Source organism: Diorhabda carinulata, chromosome 6 (genome assembly GCF_026250575.1).
Source record: "Diorhabda carinulata isolate Delta chromosome 6, icDioCari1.1, whole genome shotgun sequence".
NCBI classification, from domain to species: domain Eukaryota; kingdom Metazoa; phylum Arthropoda; class Insecta; order Coleoptera; family Chrysomelidae; genus Diorhabda; species Diorhabda carinulata.
Window position 1 is genome coordinate 21,051,726 of NC_079465.1, and position 20,523 is coordinate 21,072,248.

General features: G+C 31.7%; 2 protein-coding genes across 2 annotated transcripts; one reads left to right on the forward strand and one right to left on the reverse strand.

Annotated features, from left to right (window-relative positions):
• The first annotated feature begins 266 nt into the window (after positions 1 to 266).
• Positions 267 to 4,292, forward strand: LOC130895702 (transmembrane protein 184B). The gene is made up of 2 exons (XM_057803175.1): positions 267 to 1,392; positions 3,351 to 4,292. Exons 1-2 carry the CDS (start codon positions 531 to 533, stop codon positions 3,617 to 3,619), a joined length of 1,131 nt encoding a protein of 376 aa, XP_057659158.1. The 5' UTR covers positions 267 to 530; the 3' UTR covers positions 3,620 to 4,292.
• Positions 4,293 to 5,346: 1,054 nt separating this feature from the next.
• On the reverse strand, positions 5,347 to 20,178 carry LOC130895700 (uncharacterized). Its single transcript, XM_057803172.1, has 3 exons — positions 19,957 to 20,178; positions 18,638 to 19,090; positions 5,347 to 10,272 (listed from the first exon to the last, which is right to left on the reverse strand). Exons 2-3 carry the CDS (start codon positions 19,078 to 19,080, stop codon positions 7,209 to 7,211), a joined length of 3,507 nt encoding a protein of 1,168 aa, XP_057659155.1. The 5' UTR covers positions 19,081 to 19,090; positions 19,957 to 20,178; the 3' UTR covers positions 5,347 to 7,208.
• Between the last annotated feature and the right edge of the window lie 345 nt (positions 20,179 to 20,523).

Below are 20,523 nucleotides of genomic sequence, written 5' to 3' on the forward strand. Positions count from 1 at the left end.
GTTTTTGCTAGAACGTGAAGAACTTCTTTCTTATTTTGATTAGCTTGTTAACTTTATTAACAAGAATGGGCTTGGAATATTTATCATATTTCCAATTTGCAAATTATTATACATTTTTGAAAAAATAGGACTGCGTAATCACATTTCATAGGTGTCTTTTATCTGTTTATATATTTCCAAAAACTTCTAAAACATAGGAATGAATCTATTTCCGGATGTTCCTGTTATCGGGTATGGTAATTAGAATTTGAGGTCATAGCATTTTTATAGTTTGCAACCCTGACGGTAATACGGAGATGACTCAGAAATGTCAAAATTTGCAAAGTAGAAAGGGTTTAGTGTTATTTGTATCGACCATAAAAGCTCTGCAGTAACAATAATTTGTAAATTTCGTGTTTCAAATCAAAAATATGGTTGTTAATTGTGATGTAGTAGTGCAATCAAATAAGTGAAATTCCGTCAGATTTATTTTTAACTGTAGACAAAAAACCAGTCAATCTATTTTGCATAGATAAAAACATAAATAGCATATGCCAACTATGGTGGATAACGCAGTTATTAGCAGTACCAATATTCCTTCAGTTTCAAATGACACTTCAACGGGTAGCAATGTACTTATTGACCCAATATTCCTTCAGACAAAATTATGCCAGACCATAGCTGGATTATTTGTTTGGGCAGCTTTATTTCTTACTTGTAGCCAAATATATCACCATCTCAGGTGGTATACAAATCCTGCTGAACAACGTTGGATTGTTAGAATATTATTTATTGTACCTATATATGGGACCTATTCTTGGATAAGTCTCTTATTTTTTAACTCTGAAAGTTATTATGTATATTTCTTTACAGTTCGTGATTGCTATGAAGCATTTGTGATCTATAACTTTTTATCTCTTTGCTATGAATATCTCGGTGGAGAGAGTAACATTATGTCAGAAATCAGGGAAAAACCTATTAGATCTAGTTGTATGTATGGAACTTGTTGTTTAAATGGTAAAACATATACTATTGGCTTTCTAAGATTTTGTAAACAAGCAACCCTTCAATTTTGTTTAGTTAAACCGTTAATGGCATTTGTTATTATATTTCTGCAAGGTTTTGGTCACTACAGGGATGGTGATTGGAGCCCAGATGGTGGTTATTTATATATTACCATCATATACAATATATCCGTTTCTCTTGCCTTGTATGGACTCTTCTTATTTTATTTTGCTACTCGAGACCTTCTTACACCTTTTGAACCAGTATTAAAGTTCTTCACAGTAAAATCAGTTATTTTCTTATCCTTCTGGCAGGGAGTTGGTTTAGCTATTTTAGAAAAAGCTGATGTTATCTCTCCTATTATAGACAATAATGGAACACGTACATCTGCTGGTACAGTCTCAGCAGGTAAGTGATATTTCAATAATTCAATATTATAGAAACCTTTAATTCTAGGGTTATAAGCATTTGTTTTAATGTAACAATATAATTGTGTACTCCAAATAATTAATTATAAATCGCATAATTTGGATTAAGTTTTTTGTTGAATCTACAGTAAGTATGGAAAATCTAAAATAATATTTCAAATAGATTTGATAACATTTTCATCAACATACACTACTCACCAAAATCATTTGGCCACACAGTTTGTTTATATAAATCAATTAACTTTGTACTAATTTCAAATTTTTATTACCAATTTTATACACATTGTGTAAAGTTTGCTATTAATTTACTGCCATTTGTCTTCATAAGTTGTGAGACTTTTTCCTATTCATCCTTTTTCTTCATTTGGAAGCCATCTCTTAAATTCACCTGTTGTCTGTTATTTTATGCCCTGATGGTGTGCAGAAGCTTCTCAAGGAGGAATTGGGGTTGTAGCCCAAAGATCCTACTATGGATGTACACGGCAATTGTGAGACCAATCATCACATATGGGGTATTGAAAAGAATATTATGACAGATCACACTCTTCATGTTGATACATGACGTTTTCTGACTTTTTATTTGATGCTGGTTGTAGACGTGTCTTCTAATATTTGTAAACTGTGTTTTTTGACAGTATCATAGCTCTTATCAACTCCAGATTCGCAGTTGCTGTTCCAGAGATACAATAATTTGTGTTAAGAAGATACTATGGTATCGAAGTTTGGAATTATTCCTAATATTATTCAGTATTGGTCAAAATATCAAAAATCTCCTAATCCATAAAACTTTGTACAAAGGTAGTTTAATTTAAATCTATATATTTCAATTATATTGTGTGATTATTAAGAATAATTGTGATTCAAACTGTTTAAATTTGAGTATGTTTAAAAATAATTATTTTTAATACATTAATATGATCATTTCCCAAAGGAAAAAAATAAGAATTTTCCCAGGCAACTAACTACATGTAGTTAGTTAATAAATTCTTTTAATTGTGAGCCCCAATAGATACTGTGAATTGACAATCTAATAGAAACATTATTTAAGAAAGGTGTTAATAACTAATATATGCATCACTGCAAATATTTAGTTTGTTTTACTATTTACCATAATTATTTGCAGTTGAACAGGTTTTGAATTAATAATCATTTAACACAATGTGACATATTTAAAAAAATATACTTCCTTTCAAAAATCTCTAGCTACAAGTTTAATTTCATTTGAAATAGCAGTACTACAATCTAATGTAGACTGTCAATGGTAGTTCTAAAAGCTAGAGGTTGCACAGATGTATGACTGATGGAAGAAAATAACATATAGGTGTATATATTGGGTTATCATATACACTGCGACCCAAAAGATTATGTACTCTTTTCTTGCTGCGATACTGGCGAACCCAGTCTTTATAGCTGATCTTTTAATCCCACTACTTTTAGAAACTCTAGAATGTGGGAGGTACATAGTCGTTAGAAATTTTTTGGTATAGTTCAGTCTTCTTTGAACTATGTCACAAAGTGTATTCTCAAAGCATCCTTGTACATAACTATGTCGTCTGCATATTTTTGACATGATAAACAGATCTCTGTTAGCCTGCATAAGAGTTTGTCTACTAGTAAGCTCCATATAAGTGGGGATACGACTCCCCCTTGTAGACATCCCCTGTTAACAGTAATTGAAATAGTGCCATCCATCTGGAGGTTGACTTATTTACTTCTCTTTTGACAGCTTTGTGTGGAGTATTGTCAAAAGATACATACTACATTTTCTTTGATGGATGGAGAGTTTCAGAATCTCTGTTTATACCATTCTACTTAAATTGCCTAGATGCTGAAATAATAATTTTTTTAGAAATTGTGTTATGAAACATTTACATCAGATTTTATTCATGACAATTGCAGAAATAATTATTTTACAGATCGTTTGTTTTTTTCTTTCAGGTTATCAAAATTTTCTGATATGCATTGAAATGTTTTTTGCTGCTGTATCATTGAGATATGCGTTTCCTTATAAGATATATGCTCAAGGATGCCGAACTGATTCAAGAGGTAGATCGGTGACAATGCAAAGCATCTCAAGTAGCCTCAAGGAAACTATGAATCCTAAAGATATTATGACCGATGCCATCCACAATTTCCATCCTCAGTACCAACAATACACTCAATACAGCTCAAACATGATTTCACGACAGCCTTATGAAAGTTTGTGACATTCGCAGTTCAGTGATGATTAACTCGATTTATTAAATTGAGGGTCATCCTTGGACTGGGTTTTAAAGATACAAGGTAATGCTTTTGGATTGAATAAAATCCTTTTGATTGATGATAGTAATAACACGGTTTATTCATTGAATATATGTATCAATTAGAGATATATGCTTAGAAATTTTCACTTTAGGCTTATCTAAATCTTTGTACTTAATTGAAAGGTACGTACTTAAAACAAGTGAAATTTGCATCCCCCAATATCTTGAGTTAAATCAAAGTAGGTCAATTTTAAACTCCTTTTTTTTATGTATCGAGCAACAAAAATTTGGAGATGAACAATTTTAAAAAATATTGACTTATATTGGTGATTTGTACATTTGATTAAAATTTGAAAATATTTGGTGGTGCAAATTTTATTCAGGTCTAATTCATGTTTGATTTTCTAAATTTTATTAATTCGATTTTAATTGGGATTGTTCCATCTGAAAGCAGTTATTTTGTGGAAAATTATATTGACTATTTGAAGACATTTTACTACCTGTTACTGTAATAATTAAAATTGACGATCCAATACAAGAATATCTTTGTTTGGTATGATCTATAAACGTTGATTATTTTTTTTACTTATTGTAGTTAATTTAAGATATCTATAATCAATAAATGTGTTATAAATGGTATTTTTTCTAAACCTCCTTTTGGTCAACTTGAATGTTGTATTGTAAATATATAGTGTGTTCATAAAGATGAAATGATGGGTGATATCATAGAGATGATATAAGGTTTTTTCTTGGGACCTGAACTGGACCAGTGCAGGCCAGTTTGTAAGTTTGTTCTTGGTTACTGCACTGGCTAGTGAACTAGTTCAGGAAGTGTACACTAAAGCGTTCTTTGTAGCAGAACCAGCGTTAGTGTTGCTATTTTAGTAGCAGTGCAACATAACTAGTTCACACAGTTCACTGTACTCCTTGCGTTGGGTCTAGAGACAGTTCAGCCAGTGTAGTAGTAATAAATGTAATTTGGAAACGATGGCATTACATCTTCGTCATCGGACGAATGTAAAATATCAAAAAGTTCTTACTATATACCATGACAAAACTTTTTCCAAGTGGGTGTCGTGTTTACAAACAGTCCATCAAAAACCACAAAAATTTTATAAAATCGTCGTTTCTATCATATTGTACAAGATACACTATCATTCAGAGGTCCTGTTGTATTTCTATCATTATTGATCTAAATTTTATTTTGTCTTTATCTGAAATTTTATTTAGAAAAGACAAGCTGAAGTAGTGAATAAAATCCAATTTGTATCAGAAAAAAGGTTTAAAAATAAAGTTATTGATATAGTTTAAGAAATTGAATTAAAACTATAACAGGTTCCCCTACTGCAACTGGAGTATTTTGTGAGTTATTATAGTTTTTTTCAAGAACTATAATTTTGTCAGTGTCAATATCATATTTTGATAAAGACTTAAAGAAAAGTCGAAACATCAAAATTTATATTTCTTTTAAAAACTATCAAAAAAAAACTAATTTTAAAACAGAAGAGACCTAAAATGAGCTTTTTATAAAACCGCCTAGCATGAAAATTAAGCGGGTTATGACGAAAATAAGTGCGACACCATGTGCGGTAAAATTAAAATTAATCGTAGCCCATGTAAAATTATCTTTGTTTAAGCCCTAACAACACGTTTGGAAGACGTATATTTTGAAAAAAGTCGTTTAATGTGAATTTTTTTTTTTTCGATTTAAAAAAAAACGTTATTTTTTCAAAATATCTCAAAAGCTATTGGATCAACGAAAGAATTTTTCTGTAACTAAAATTTAGTCTTATTTTACCCTTTAACATCAAAATTCTCTGAAGAAAAGGGCCTAGAAGGGTTGCAACTCTCATGGTTTTGTAGCTTATGAAATTCCCTACAAAATGATGTATGGATGAATACAAAAAGTTTGAAGGGAAGCCGAATTATTATTAAAAAAAAGCTCAGATCGAGAAATTTATTTTTTAAAATTAGGAAAACAAAATGAGCCTTCTGTTATTTATTCATCCAAAAGTTTTGAATGGGAATACCCAAACACTAGAAAATTAATACTTTTTTCGCATTGTTTCACTGGTTGCGACTTTACGGCTGCATTTTTCAATAAAGGAAAAAAAGCTTATTGAGCTCTTAGAAAAACGAGCTGATTTAAAAGAAAAAGTTAAAACCTTTTATGATCCTAACTCGCAGCTTGACGACATAATGAAGCTGGCAGATATACCACCATTTTATTGTTTGGAGATTATGTGGCATTTTCAGAAAAAAATGCGCTATGAATCTTTTATTAAAGTTACAACCAGAAAAATGCTGTAAATTTGGCATCTGTAGTGCCAACTATAAGTGTTCTAGATGAACATATCAAAAGAGTTTAGCTGCAAATCCAAATTTGGCTCGGTAACAAAACTCTCAATTTCACTGATTGGGGATGGACAAAAATGAATGGCACCTTGGTACCAAACAAAATGACGGATTCTCCTGCACCAGAAGAGCTACTTAAAATGATATTTTGCGATTGTAAAAAAAGATGTGGCTCAACTTACGGGAGTTGCAAACTTGGATTATATTGCAATCAAACTTGCTCTGGTGATAGCTGCCAAAATTATCCTTTTGACCAAGAAGAAAAGGAAGTTGATGAAGAAGAAATAGATGAATTAGAAAGTTAAATTATTGATGTATACTTTAAAAATCATGTTAATTTTATACTTAATTTAACGTTGTAAAATGAATATTTTTTATTATCATCAAAGTATGAAGTTTAAAATGTTTAATATTTATAGGGGGTAAAAAATTGTAGAAATATTTCATTATATCATAAGCAACAATTCATTTTCTTAACGAAAACCATCACTTTAACCTTTAAAAAAAATTTCCCTAATTTATGTTATAAGGGGTAGTTTTTAGGGGTTGAATTAAATTAAAAACTTATGTATCAGGTTTGTTATATTTAAATTATATATATTTTTTCTACTCAAAATCGAAAATAAAATGATTTCATGCTTTTAGCCGTTTTTTAAATAACTGTATTAGGGTAGTTACATATAAAAAATAGAAATATTACTTACATTGTAAAAAAAAACAACAATCATTTCACATAATGATCCCTAGAACTGCTTCCATTTAGTAATTTGCAATTTTTTCCATTCTGAGGGGTGGGTTTTTGGTGGTTGCATTATTAAAAATAATGAGGGTCAGATTTCTCATACTTGAAGAAAAAAAATTCATGTGTTTTACATTTTTTAAATAATCTTTGTATGAGGGGTTGTTTTTAAGGGTATGTGAGCTGTAAAATATCAAAATATTAAAGTCACGATACAAAACAATCAACATTTATTATATTATTTGAACATAACTACAGCCCATTACCGCTTTAATTCATTAGTTTTATTTATTGGAGTAAGGGGTGATTTTCACCCTTTAAAAATAAAAAGCATACTTTGCGACCAAGTCAGATTGGAAGAGGTTTCGGTCGATTTTAAGCTTGAATGGCTGTACTAGGCAAATGCCTTAAAACATTCATATTTATTGAAAACATTTTAATTTTAAAGTGAAGCAATTATTAATACAAATTATGTAAATACATTTCATAATAAGTTGTAACTATAGGTTCTTCGAAAGTCTTGATCTTCTCCATTATCTTCGCATGAATCGGTTTTGCATCTTCACTCAACCCCTGATCAACAGGTTTCAATAATTTAAGTACCAATACGCATGTTATTGCAGACATTTTATAACCCAACATCAAATACAAAAGATTATATTTCGAGACCTCGTTTAAATCATTCAAATATTTTCGTAAATTATCGATAAAAATTTCGAAAATGTGCATTCCTAGTTCATCTATCAATTCGTTTAAGTAATTTATAATGTTTTCCGCTTTAGTTTCGTCGATTGTATTCAAAAATTTTCGAAATAATTTTAAGGTTATGTGTTCGTTTAAAGTTTCCGCTAAAGAAAATTTCTCGCCCCAATGCTTTATAAAATCGTCGATAAATTCTGAATCTACATTTGTGTAGTATAAATCGATGGCTGTTTGACAAAAATTATTAATACTTTTCATTTTCAATCCAGATAGAATGTCAAAAGTCAACTTATAATTGGAACTTTTTTCAGATTCCCTGTATATTAAACATAAAATAGTAAATTTTTGTATATTACATAAACGATCAACACTTTCTATTGGTAAATAACGAGAAATAGTATCAGTAATAAATGAGGTTGTTAAACGAGTTATAACATTTTTATCGAATGTATGTTTTAACAAATTATCTAATAATTTATTAACTTTATCATCGTCGGTATTAATATGTTCAATTTTTCTCCAACATACCTCGATATACTCAGATATAAACATTTTTGGAGGTGCACGTTTAATTAATTTAGCAAATAACTTTTTATCATAAATATCAATCATTGTTACATATTTTATAAACAATTTAAACAATTCCTCATCACGAGTATTTATAAAATAAATTAGAGTTACTATACACAGGGTGTTTAAAACGTTATAATCATCCGGTACTACATTTCGAAGTAAATTTATAACAAAATCTATTTTTAAAAATTGGCAACTAAAATAAATTATGTATTTTTTTAATAAAACGTCTTGTATTAGAAATTCCATATAAGAATAAATATTTTTTTCTGCTAATCTAGAGAAGAAACTGTATAAAGAAGGTAAGGCAAATTTTATATAATCCTCTGTACAATATTTTTGTAACAAAGGAAGATATTTAAGAGGTTCCGAAACGTTTTTAAAATCCCCAGCAAGTTGACATTGTATTTTATGAGATTTTATATCTTCGGTGGTTAAATCCGGAACTGAAGTTAATACGTTTAAATTTTTTTCAAAAAATTCTATAAAATCTTCTTCGGGTAATAATTTTAATAAAATTTTAACCGCATCTTTCTGTGTAGGTAAATCAGCTTCCAACCAATTATTTATTAAGTAATCACACAATATTCTATCCATACCGATGTGGGTATAATGTTTAATAATTTTAATCAAATATTCCAAATTAATATTTTTCCAATTTTTTTCAATATTCGGTAGAAGTAAAAGAGGGTAATTCTTCAGTATGGGTTCTAAATTTCCTACCACAGATGTATCCACGTTTTCCAATACGAACGACACTATTTTCAACTCCAATTCGGTAAGTTGCCCCTTCGTAACTATCCGTTTAAAAAAATCCTTTAAAAAAACGAATTGCTCTCGTTTGTTCACCAATGATAAATAATTAAATATCGTAGTTTCATCCAGGAAAGTTAATCGAGGAAAATTCGTATTATATTGTATACCTAGTGAAACTAGGATCACGTCGCTGTAACTCAAATCTGATTTGTTACAAGCCTCTTGTATCGCCGATACGAATACCGGGTATTCCAGAATGTTGATAGTGGATAACTGCACTATAATTTCAACGAAAATTCGAGTAAATTCCAAAAAATAATCGTTTTTCGATACCACAACTTGAGGAAATATTTTACACATTTCTATCAAAATTTCACGTTTAAATTCACCGAAATGAATCTGATTATTACCGTAATACCATATTCTGGAAGTATACAAGTCTCTTAAATATTCGAGTAATAATTTATTAAACAAATCCTTATGGTTTTCGTATGAATATTTTAAAATTTCCACAAAAAAATGTTCGTAATAAAAAAAATCGATTAAACCTTGTGTTTTTATGAAAATAATTTGCTCGTGGACGAAATCCAATTGATTTTTCGTAAATCCGATTGTTTTAAATTCGTTTAAAAAAAATTCTACCAATCTTCTATGAGCATTAGGATCTTCATTTTTATGCCTTTCGTTTATATATTCCAAAACTTCATCTAACGATTCGAAATCTCTATTTACGGCACAAGAAGTTATCAACAGTTTAATCATTTCTTCTCTTTTCCTAGCATCCGATGTAACATCGATTTTTCCTTTGATAATCGGTATCGATGCCAACGGTGGGAAATACTTCAAGTAAATATCCTCTTTGGTAGATTCATATTTGTATCCTGCCCATTGGGAAATTGTTTTTTTATCAGGATTCAACGTGATAACGAACGTATCGGTAGTTTTCAAAAACTCCTCGATATTTTTATTATAAACATTGTGATATACTTCGATAAATAAAGACCATCTTGAACTTTTCGGGTACTGTTTGAACAAATTCGAGTAAATAGATTGTGAACTGAATTTATCTATATTTTGAGAAAATTTGTGTTGCAGAAATGTTTTGAAATCAGATCCGAGATGCTTCACTAACGATCTGATATTAAAAATTTTGAAAAAATTTGGATCTTCGTATAATTTTTGCTTCGATATGTTCAACAACCTGACACTTGCTGACGTACTCAAAATTTTTAAATCTATCAATTTATTATCCAATAATTCTAATAAAAGATCAACCGATTTATTGGCTAAAATATTAAGGACTTTTTGGTCAACGTACGGGTTGTTAACACTGTAACGTTGATTGATATACAATTTAAAAAATTCCTCGTTTCTTTTTAGTAAAGAAATAAGTTGATTCGTTGTTAGTAGTGGCGATTCTTCCTTCAAATGCGTTTCAATTTTCGATGAAGAGCATGTATGAAGAATCTTCAGTGCATAAGAGAAACCATACCTAACAGAAAAAAGATTATTAATAAAACAGGTGAACTACTCGCCCACCCTGTAGTTTGCATGATAGACAACATATAGAAACAATACGAGCGATTTTGATAATCATATTTCAATTATTTATTCATCTATGTAATCCTCTACGTCTAGATGTTTTTGTCCAACACTGGACGGATTTCAGTGGGAAAATTGTGTTTGGATCTAGAATATTATGATAAATGGCTCAAAAACAAAAGAAACTGATAAAAATTGGGAAATTAGACAAAAAAACAGTTCTAGTTCATTCATTTATGCTTCTAACTCGATATGACGAATCAATTGGAAGTAAACGAAGTCATTCGTACTATAATATCTTCGAAAGGTCCTCGAATACACACTTTTGGTAAAAAAAGAAGTAGAATTGGGTTAAATCGATATGCCAAATGATTTGAATCGATATGCCGAATGAATTGGAGATTTATATCAATCGATTCTTATCTATCGTTAGTAAAAAAGAAGCAGAATGATGCTAATAAATCGATATGCCGAATGAATTGGAAGTAAACGAAATCATTAGCACTATAAAATCTTCGAAATGTCCTCGTATACACACTTCTGGTAAAAAAGAAGTAGAATTGGGTTAAATCGATATGCCGAATGAATTGAATCGATATGCGCAATGATTTGAATTGATATGTCGAATGAATTGGAGATTCATATCAATCGATTCTCACGCATCATTAGTGAATAAGAAGCAGAATGATGTTAATAAATCGATATGCCAAATGAATTGGAAGTAAACGAAATCATTAGTTAGAATTTAAACACTCCAGTTTCCGAATTTGCGGGCAGTATTCGTAGTTTTAGCATGGATATCCCTCTGTGATTTCCAGTTTATCTATATATTGTAAGGCTAAATCTAAACCCTCCAGTAAGTTTGGTGGAGGCCCTTTTCTCCAAAACGTCGGCTCCTCATTATATAATTGATAAAACGTGATCAGTGATGTTCCTATCTCACTCACTCATACTCTTCTATAAAATAGGCTAGTTTCTGATGCCTCCACAAGTAAAACGTTGGTTGGGGTTCATAAATCCCAAGGCTATTCTAATTGCCTGATGTTGTACCCTATCTAGCTTTTTCCATATCTCCTTTGAAGCCTTGCAGATTATTCCCATACCGTCTCAAGATGTGGTCTTACAATTCCCCTGTAGATATTGAGGAGAACTGAAGGGTTGTTTCTACCCAATAGGTTCTGGTGAGAGCTGCCCATTCTATATTAGTATCAAGCAGACCAATAGGTTCTACGTAATGTCGAAGTTTTCTCTTACTGAATATCATCGCCTTAGTTTTGTTGACAGAAATTTCCATGTCATGTTCGATAAGCCATTCATTAACTTGGTGTAGAGCTTCTTCCATACTGTACCTACTCACACTCTAATATCGATCACTTAAGTCAGTACAATATATCATCTGCATACTGGATAACTTTGATAGAACAATTAACAACCTTCCTGTATAGACATTGAATAGCAGTGGACTTAGGGGAGAGCCCAGTGGTAGCCCCTTCATAGATTGTCTAGTACCAATTAGCCGGCCAGAATTTGGGGATCTCATAAATATTAACCGAATAATGTCGGCATTGATTTCCATGTCATTTAGGTGTTGCGCTAATTTATCCAAAAGAACATTATCATAGGCTGCAGAGATATCCAAGAATATGCATAACGTTCTTTTCCCTTCAGTAAATGCCGTATAAATCTCTAGAGCTAATTTTGTGAGGCATTCCATTACTCCTCTGCCTTTTCTGAAGCCGACTTGTAGATCATTGAATGTTTTGTTGCTTTCTAAAAAGTGATCTATTCTCATGTGTATAGCATTTTACTTACGCACGATGTTAATGTTATTGGGCGGTAGTTATCGTGGTAATTAGGGACTTTACCCGTTTTTAGAACCGGTATTATTATCGATGTTTTCCATTGTTGGAATGGCATATGTCCGTTGATAACGTTGTTGTAAATATTGAGCAAATCATTGATCATGATCTCTGGTAAGTTCACCAGCATTGAGTAAGTTATATGATCTTTTCCTGGTCCTGTATCCCTCCTTTTCTTCATTAGAAACGAACGTAATTCATCCTCACTAATTAGTGGCGAATGAGCTGAATTTCTAAATATAATAACTTTTTCGTCCCTCGGAATGATCGTCGGGGTCATCGCGTCCAACATTGTTTCTAACCATTGTTCCGACTCTGTACAGTGAGTCCCACTTTCTTTACCTCCTTTTGCATATTATCTCACAACCTTCCAAACCTCTCTAATAGGATAGTCTCTGCTCAATTATTCCGTAAAGGATTTAAAACTCTCCTTGTTTCTTTTTTTCATGATTCTCCTAGCCCTGGCTAACATTTTATTATATTCTACGTAGTTTTCCTCGGAAAAATCGTTCCTATATTTCTTCAATGCGCTACTTAAGCTGCGAGCTTTTTCACAATCTCTATCCCACCATATTGGCTTTTGTAACTTTCTCATCGTGATTCTTGTTTTTGGGATAGCTATATTAGCCCATTCTTCAATTTTCATTTCCCACTCCTCATAAGTTAAGCCTAATTCAAAGTTTTCAAGTGCCTTCGTGTATTTATTCCAATCTGCTTTGTTTGTTCTCCATTTTCTTATGGAATGGTTACCATATATTGGATAGATCCCATCTCTTAGATTGATTGTGGTAGCTATACTCCCCATTGACTAATTGGAGCTAATTCTGGAGTTACAAGTGCTATGTCCGTGACACTTCGATTTTGACCCGGTTGTGACAACCATGTAACTTCCCCTGTATTCAAGTATACTAGATTTTGCTCTTCAATAGCGTCCATTAAGTGTATACCTTTCGTATTCGTAGTGCCTGATCCCCAACTTTGGTTTTGGGCGTTCAGATCTCCCATGATGATAAATGGTCCGCGTATTTTGCTAAATATCTCTAGATAATTTTGTTTTGTAATGTATAAATCCGGTGGGCAATAGATTGTAACTATTGAAATTTCTTTAACCTTTACTCCTACGATCTGAAACCGGTTCGGTAAACTGGTACAAATGTTATTATGGCTAAACGGTATGTCTTTGTAATAATGATAGCTAAGCCTCCCCTTCCGTCATTTTTATCTTGCCGTATGATTGTATAATGTGGGAAAGCAATGCTTTGATCCAGTTTGAGAAATGTTTCATTCAGAAGAATTATGTCTGGCTGTTTTTCATGTGTTAAAACTCTTAACTTAGAATAATTCGAATATAAACTTTTAATGTTCCATTGTAGAATAATTAATTCTTTGTGGGTGTACTTTGTGCGTCAGATTCATCAGGGCTGTTTGGTATTGGCATCTCATCTGTATTCATTTTTTGGATAGTTTCAGAAGTCATAACCTGTTGTCTTTGTTCCATTTCTATATCCGCCACTTCAACGCGCAATTCTCTCAATTTCTGAAAGTACTCCCCTCTTTGTTATATCCTTAATTTTTTAATGTTCTAGTTAATCTTATCAGAAAATCTATTAGTGAAATAGGGTCTGGCTGGTACTCATGTACCTGCTGTTGTTCCTGTATCTGCGAATTATTGACTATCTCTGGTGTAGGAGTTCTACATGGTGGTGGAAGAAAGCACCTTTTGTGGAGTTCCACATCATAACCTGGTGTTGGAGATTGTGGTTTCCTTTTTCTATCTACTATTTGTATATACTTCATTTTTGATGTAGAAAATTGTTCAAAGTTGTTACTTCTTTGATGCACTTCTATTACATTTTGTCTTTGTCTTTCAATTCTAGGAAAACTCTGGCTGGCTTCAAAGTATTAGTAATTTTCAAATGTCATAAGTTTTTTAATATTTTTTTGTCTTTCATGTTCCTGACAGTCTCTGTCTGTGGCTTTATGTTGAGCATTACAGAAGAAGCATTTCGGTTCCTTCAGTTGACATTCCTTTTCCTCGTGTTGACTACCACATATGGAGCACCTCTTCTGACACCGGCATATTTTTTTGTGTGCCCAAATCTTAAACAGTTCATACATTGAATAACTGGTTCAACATATACCTGTACTCTCGATTCGAAGTAATTTACGGCAATCACTTCTAGCAATTCCTTGCCTCTAAAGGTGACTACTATAGTTTGTGTTGGTTTATATTCAATCATATTATCTTCATTTACGATTCTTCTACTTAATCTTCTAGCTGCTATTATTGGTCTTGTAGACACTCCCTCCTTAATTACTTCTTCTATTGAGGTGTTAATATCATTGTCCCTAACTATTCTTCCTACTGAAACTAGTGAAGAAGGTATAAATGCATCCCAGTCTTTTTCTGATATTATTTTATTAATGAGAAAGTTATTGGCATAGTTTGAGGTGATGAATTCAATTCCAATTCTGTTTCTAGTTAGTAGTAATTTTTTTAATGCCTTTAATATTGCCTTGTTTCAACATTTTTTCTATTGCGACTGGATGTATATTACCTATGTTTTTATTTTTAGTTTCAACTACTACAATGAAAGGGGCTTTATCATATACTTCATAATTTTTTATTGAGATCTTGGTTATGTTGGATTGTGATATGTGGTTTGGGATGGGGAGGCCCAGGGCCACATCCACAGGTTAGGTTAAACCAGGGGTCTCCAAACTACGGCCCGAGGGCCACATCCGGCCCGCGGAAAGCTAGCATACTTTAAAACTCCTTTTAGAGAACATATTTTTTATAGCAAATTAAATTTAGTTTACTGAAGTATTCTAATTTTATGTTGAATAATTATTAATATGACATCTACATTGATATGGTCATGGGCTAACTACTCATAACATTGTTGCAGGCTTATTGTTATTGTTTTTGTGATAAGTTGAATAAAGAAACACATAATTGTAATGAGTAAAGACATGTATAATATGCAGAAAATTTAACTTCAGTATATAATAACTAACAAATTATTGAAATGAATCCAACTAACATTTTATACATTTTAAATAAAAACATAACTTATAACAAGCATAATGACATATGAAATACTAATGAGATTTATGTAATTGAGATTTTCTACTGACAATAGTTTGTAGTTGTGGACTAATTTTACTTGTACCAATTATTAAAAGAGATTTAAGATGCTTATCAGTTAATTTAGATCTGTAAACATTTTTTGTGTACTTCATTTTGGAGAAGGACTTCTCACACAAATAAGTAGTACCAAAAATAGAAAACAGTCCACGAGCAAATTTATGCAAATTTTCAAATTGTGTCAGTGGAAGATTCTTATAAAATTCCAACAAACATTTGTTCTTAATTATATCACTGCACTGTAAATCAATCATTTCCATTTGAAGTTCCGGGGCTAGGGTTTCAATGTCAGTATCAAAAGGATTCTGAAAAATCTTAATTTGATTCGCAACGGCATCAAAGCACTCAAAGTTTCGATTGCAAAATCGATAGGAAACTCAGTCTCAGTGGTGTGGCTGAATATTTCACATGTTTTAAAATGTGAAAAAAATTTATTTCGTAGTTGTTATTGAAACAGTATCAATTTCTTCAGGAATTATTTGATATTAGTGTATAAATCAGGAAGATGCTGGTTTTATCCTTGCAATCTCAAATTTAGTTCGTTCACATGTTTTGTCAAATCAACATAGAATGCTAACTTCCACAGCCATGCGTTGTTTTGTAATTCAGTAAGAAGGCGATGCTTTCCATTCAAAAAAATTTTGATCACTGCTTGAAGTTCAAAAAAGCGCTGAAGGACTTTCCCACAACTAAGCCAACGTATGGCAGTATGATAAGATAAGTCATTTTCTCCAATCTCTTCAATAAATTGTCGGAATTGTCTGTGATTCGGCCCAAAAGATCTGATAAAATTAACAGTTGATATGACTGGTTTCAGAACTTCAGACATTTGCAAAGATTTTCCACATAAATACTGTTGATGAATGATACAATGTAAGACTAATGGTTTTGAACCACCGTCATTTTCTATAGCATTTGACATAAGAGCGACCACTCCTTTATCTTTCCCACTCATGATTTTACCTCCAACAGTTGTAATACATTTCAAGTTTTTCCATCGAAGGTTCTTTTGATTAATGGCCATTTCAACTCCTTTAAAAGTATCGGTACCAGTAGTTGTGCCATGAATACTATACATATCAAGAAGTTCTTCATGCACTTCATAGCTTTTATCTACTCCTCGAATATAAATCAACACCTGAGCAGTATCTGACACATCCGTTGACTCATTCAAGGCCAAAGAAAACTACTCAACATGTCCATTTTTGTCGAACAGTTGGGAGGATATATTTTCAGCGATGTTTTCTACCCTTCGAGCCACAGTGTTTACTGACATACTAACAATTTTAATAAATTTACCTTTTCAGGGCACATTTCTTCGGTTACTGCAATTATGCATTTCTTCATCGGTGAATGGTTAGGTTTTGCAATTTCAAGAGCCACACGAAAGCTGACACGATTTGCTGCGATTTCAATTCCCCCTTCATAGCTTCGAATTTTTCTGTCTGCAAACTTCCTGTATATTTTGAGTAATTTTGAAAATGTTTTGTTTCGTAATGACGTTTAATATTTTATTCTTTGAGAACAGCTATGCTTTCATTGCAAATCAAACATAGCGCCTTGTTACTGGACTCAATTACGAAATACTGAATGTTCCACTGATCTTTGAATTTTCTGCATTCACTATAAATTTGTCGCTACTTTTCCATACTACTAAATCGCACACAAAAGCAACAATTCAAATCAAAATACTGTTACAAAGATGTCTTAAACTTAAACATACCCAAAGGCGTTTTGAGAAGGTACGCACTATTTTATTTCGCAACAGTGTCATAGGAACTGACTTGTTGCGCCACTAGCCTTCTTATATATTCCAATTACTGCCATCTAGAAGTGAGTGGAGGACACCAGAACTTTCTCGATCCAACGAGATTATTCTGCACGTGCTATTAGCGCCATCTGTTAGCGATAGAAGGTACTACCTATTTCCGCTTGTGTCCACCAGATATCGTGTCACGTTACTCCTCATGGCTCGTACTCTACGACTAATCTAGAAATTACAGATAATGACAGAAAAATTAATAATATGCAGCGTTGCCGTTTTGCGGACTTCAGTCCGATTTGCAGCCTTTTTTAAACGTTGCGTACTTTTTCGGACTTATTTTTCATCAGTGGACTATTTCAATTTTTACCACCGGCCACAATAATAATATGGTTTTGGCCCTCGGAACTTACTGGAGTAATCAGTATGGCCTTAAGGCTGGAAAGTTTGGAGACCCCTGGGTTAAACTAAGGAAAATATTAAAGGAATTAAGCGAAGCAGCGAACTTTGAGCTTTAAACTTACTGCGTGTTCTAGAAGATTAGAGTTGCACCAGTAAGAACTTAATTATTCGAAAATTCAGAATTTAATATAAATTTTTAAAGAAAAATAACTTTCACACACGTGCTCATTCACACCGTTTTCCTTCACTTTTATTCTCGAAAGGTCCTCGTATACACACTTCTGGTAAAAAAGAAGTAGAATTGGGTTAAATCGATATATCGAATGAATTGAATTGATATGTCGAACGAATTGGAGATTCATATCAATCGATTCCTATGCATCGTTAGTGAAAAAGAAGCAGAATGATGTTAATAAATCGATATGCCGAATGAATTTGAAGTAAACGAAATCATTAGTACTATAAAATCTTCGAAAGGTCCTCGTATACACACTTCTGGTAAAAAAAGTACTTTTACTTTTTTCTTTGCCTAATTCATTATTTAAATATTTCTATATACTTTAGAATTCTTTTTATACTTTTTGATTACTTCTCCTTCAACAAAGATTTTTGTGTAATTTTTAAAATCATCTTCCAGATTTATGTTGTTTGGATTTTTTTCCATAATTTATATAAATTCTCCTTGTTATTGCATGACTTTATAATTCTCTAAGTAATCCGGGATTGAGCGTATTAATACTATTATTAGAAAATGATAATAATTTAATTCTTGCTCATGTTCTATAACCAGCGCTACTGTCCTTTGAGAACCAGGGCCTTCTCAACAATTGCCTACCAATCCATCCTGTCCTGAGCATGGTGCCTCCCACATTGAACCCCTAGCTGGATCAAGTCCTTCTTCATGTCCTCCAACCAGCTTAGTCCCCGCCATCCAGGAACTCCATCCATGGCTATGCACGGGTATTGCTCAGAAGGCATCATATCTACGTGTCCCAACCACCACAGCAGTGCCGCATTAATAATTGCCACTAAATCTGGCTCTCTATACATCTGTCTCAGCTTAGCATTGCTCCTGATCCTCCACGGACAGTTATAACGAACAGGGCCAAAAATAATAATTATAAGTTAATTAATTATTAATTACCTTTTCTGAATGCAGTCGAACAACTCGTCATTCTTTTCTTCAGTCCAATAATTTGGGATCCTTCCCAATAGTTTCAAACACGTACTATAAGAAACCCAGGGCAGGAACTCATTTACTAATGAAGCAGATGTTATGTCTCTAAAAGCTTCTTGAATGAACCATTTTTGCTTAACAACCATTTTTATATGCTCCCTATTGCATTTTTTCAATACTTCAAGCAATGGCTCAATTTTTTTAAAATAAATCAATGTTTTGACAAAAAACAATTTTTCTTGGTAAGTTGTGGGTTGGAGATTTTCTATGGCACTATCAACATCGTCCGAAGAGAAATTTTGAGAAGCTTTATTAAGAAGGATGAAAAAATTCTTTTTACGTTCACTTATCACAACTCCATCTAGATTATGAAATTCATTTACAAAATCGGCGGGAGTAAGTATCTCCATAATGGAAAATCTGTGAAACAGAAATAAGTATGAGAAAGGATAGAAACAAAACCTAGGATTTTTGAAATTAGCCTTAAAAGCGGCCAACTCAAGACCAAAACAAATGATGAAAAATCCTTTATGATTAAGGATTTTACTGCATTACAATATGATGTAACATTATTTAGAAGTACAAGTTTCATCTTTATATAACAACAAGAATTCTCTGAAGATAATCATGACTACAGAATGGAATATTTTCCAATGAAGCCACATTTAATGATAAGTAAATTGTCACAATTGTAGTTAGATGCGGAAACATAGAACACAAATGTCTTTGAAAGTATTTGGGCAGTTTCGGCACCATAGTTTTTGGACTAATCTTTGTAGAAAAGAATTAGAACGATCCAAAGTATTTACATCAAATGAATGAAATTAATATGTTATTTGTTCCAGTTACTTAATTATTTCTTTTCGAAAATTATTTTTCAATAACTGTAGAATAAATATTTAAATTGTGTATTTTTAACAGTAGTAATTTGAAATTATATGTTTTAAGTATTATATACAGTATATACTATATACTATTGAAAAATATGTTGATAGGTTTTTTTGGAATAGCCCTGTATGCTTTAATCGTCACTTAATGAACACACTTTTGGTGTTTTTTAACTGTATAACTATAGTACTACATAGTAATAAGAAAGATTCATAAAAGAAACAAATTTTAATTTTTTAATGTCTTATTTTAAAGGATTAAATATATTTTAAAGGGTATTTAACATCAAAAAAAGCCCTAAGGTGTAATTTTTTTATATTTTAATTATAAAAAATGTAATAAATAAATGGATACATTAAACTATTTTTCTTTTTGATGAAAGTATTGAATAAACCTACCTGTATGGTTCAAAACTTTTCACGTAATTTAACTTTACCAATAAGAAATATTTTAAACATTCATATTATCTTTAGAAATATAACTTAGCACTAAAATGGATGAAGGCTGCTCTATTTCTAGTAAACAAGTTATTATTAATGAATACATAATTATAAAAAATAATTGTTACTCTCAAATTTTTATTGTTATGATCATAGAAAAATATAATAGTTTTGAGATTTGACATAAGCATGTTCTAGAGTAAATCGTTCAGTTCAATTTAATCGATTTTACGAATCGAAGTTTTGATAATTGAATTTGTATGAACCATGTACATGTAAGACCATGGTATGAATATACAATAATTAATACTCATGATTGCTCAATAGAAAGGGAAAGTTTCAAATTTGAGGTTACGTTTTTCATGATAAATCAACATACTGAACGGGTTAGTTATAAAGCATGTGTATTACAGCGATCATAAATTGGTTACCAACTGATTGGTAATCGATTCTAAATTGACCATAGATTTAATATTAGAGTGAACTCAAACTGTTGATAGAGGGGGAGAGAACATCGATTGGATC

Excerpts from the sequence above, each read along its gene's own strand:
- LOC130895702 (XM_057803175.1), top strand. The coding sequence starts at position 531 with ATGCCAACTATGGTGGATAACGCAGTTATTAGCAGTACCAATATTCCT. Across the intron at positions 1,393-3,350 it reads TGCTGGTACAGTCTCAGCAG|GTTATCAAAATTTTCTGATA; the intron begins GTAAGTGATATT and ends TTTTTCTTTCAG.
- LOC130895700 (XM_057803172.1), bottom strand. The coding sequence starts at position 19,080 with ATGGAGATACTTACTCCCGCCGATTTTGTAAATGAATTTCATAATCTA. Across the intron at positions 10,273-18,637 it reads TTCGACTGCATTCAGAAAAG|GTATGGTTTCTCTTATGCAC; the intron begins GTAATTAATAAT and ends TTTTTCTGTTAG.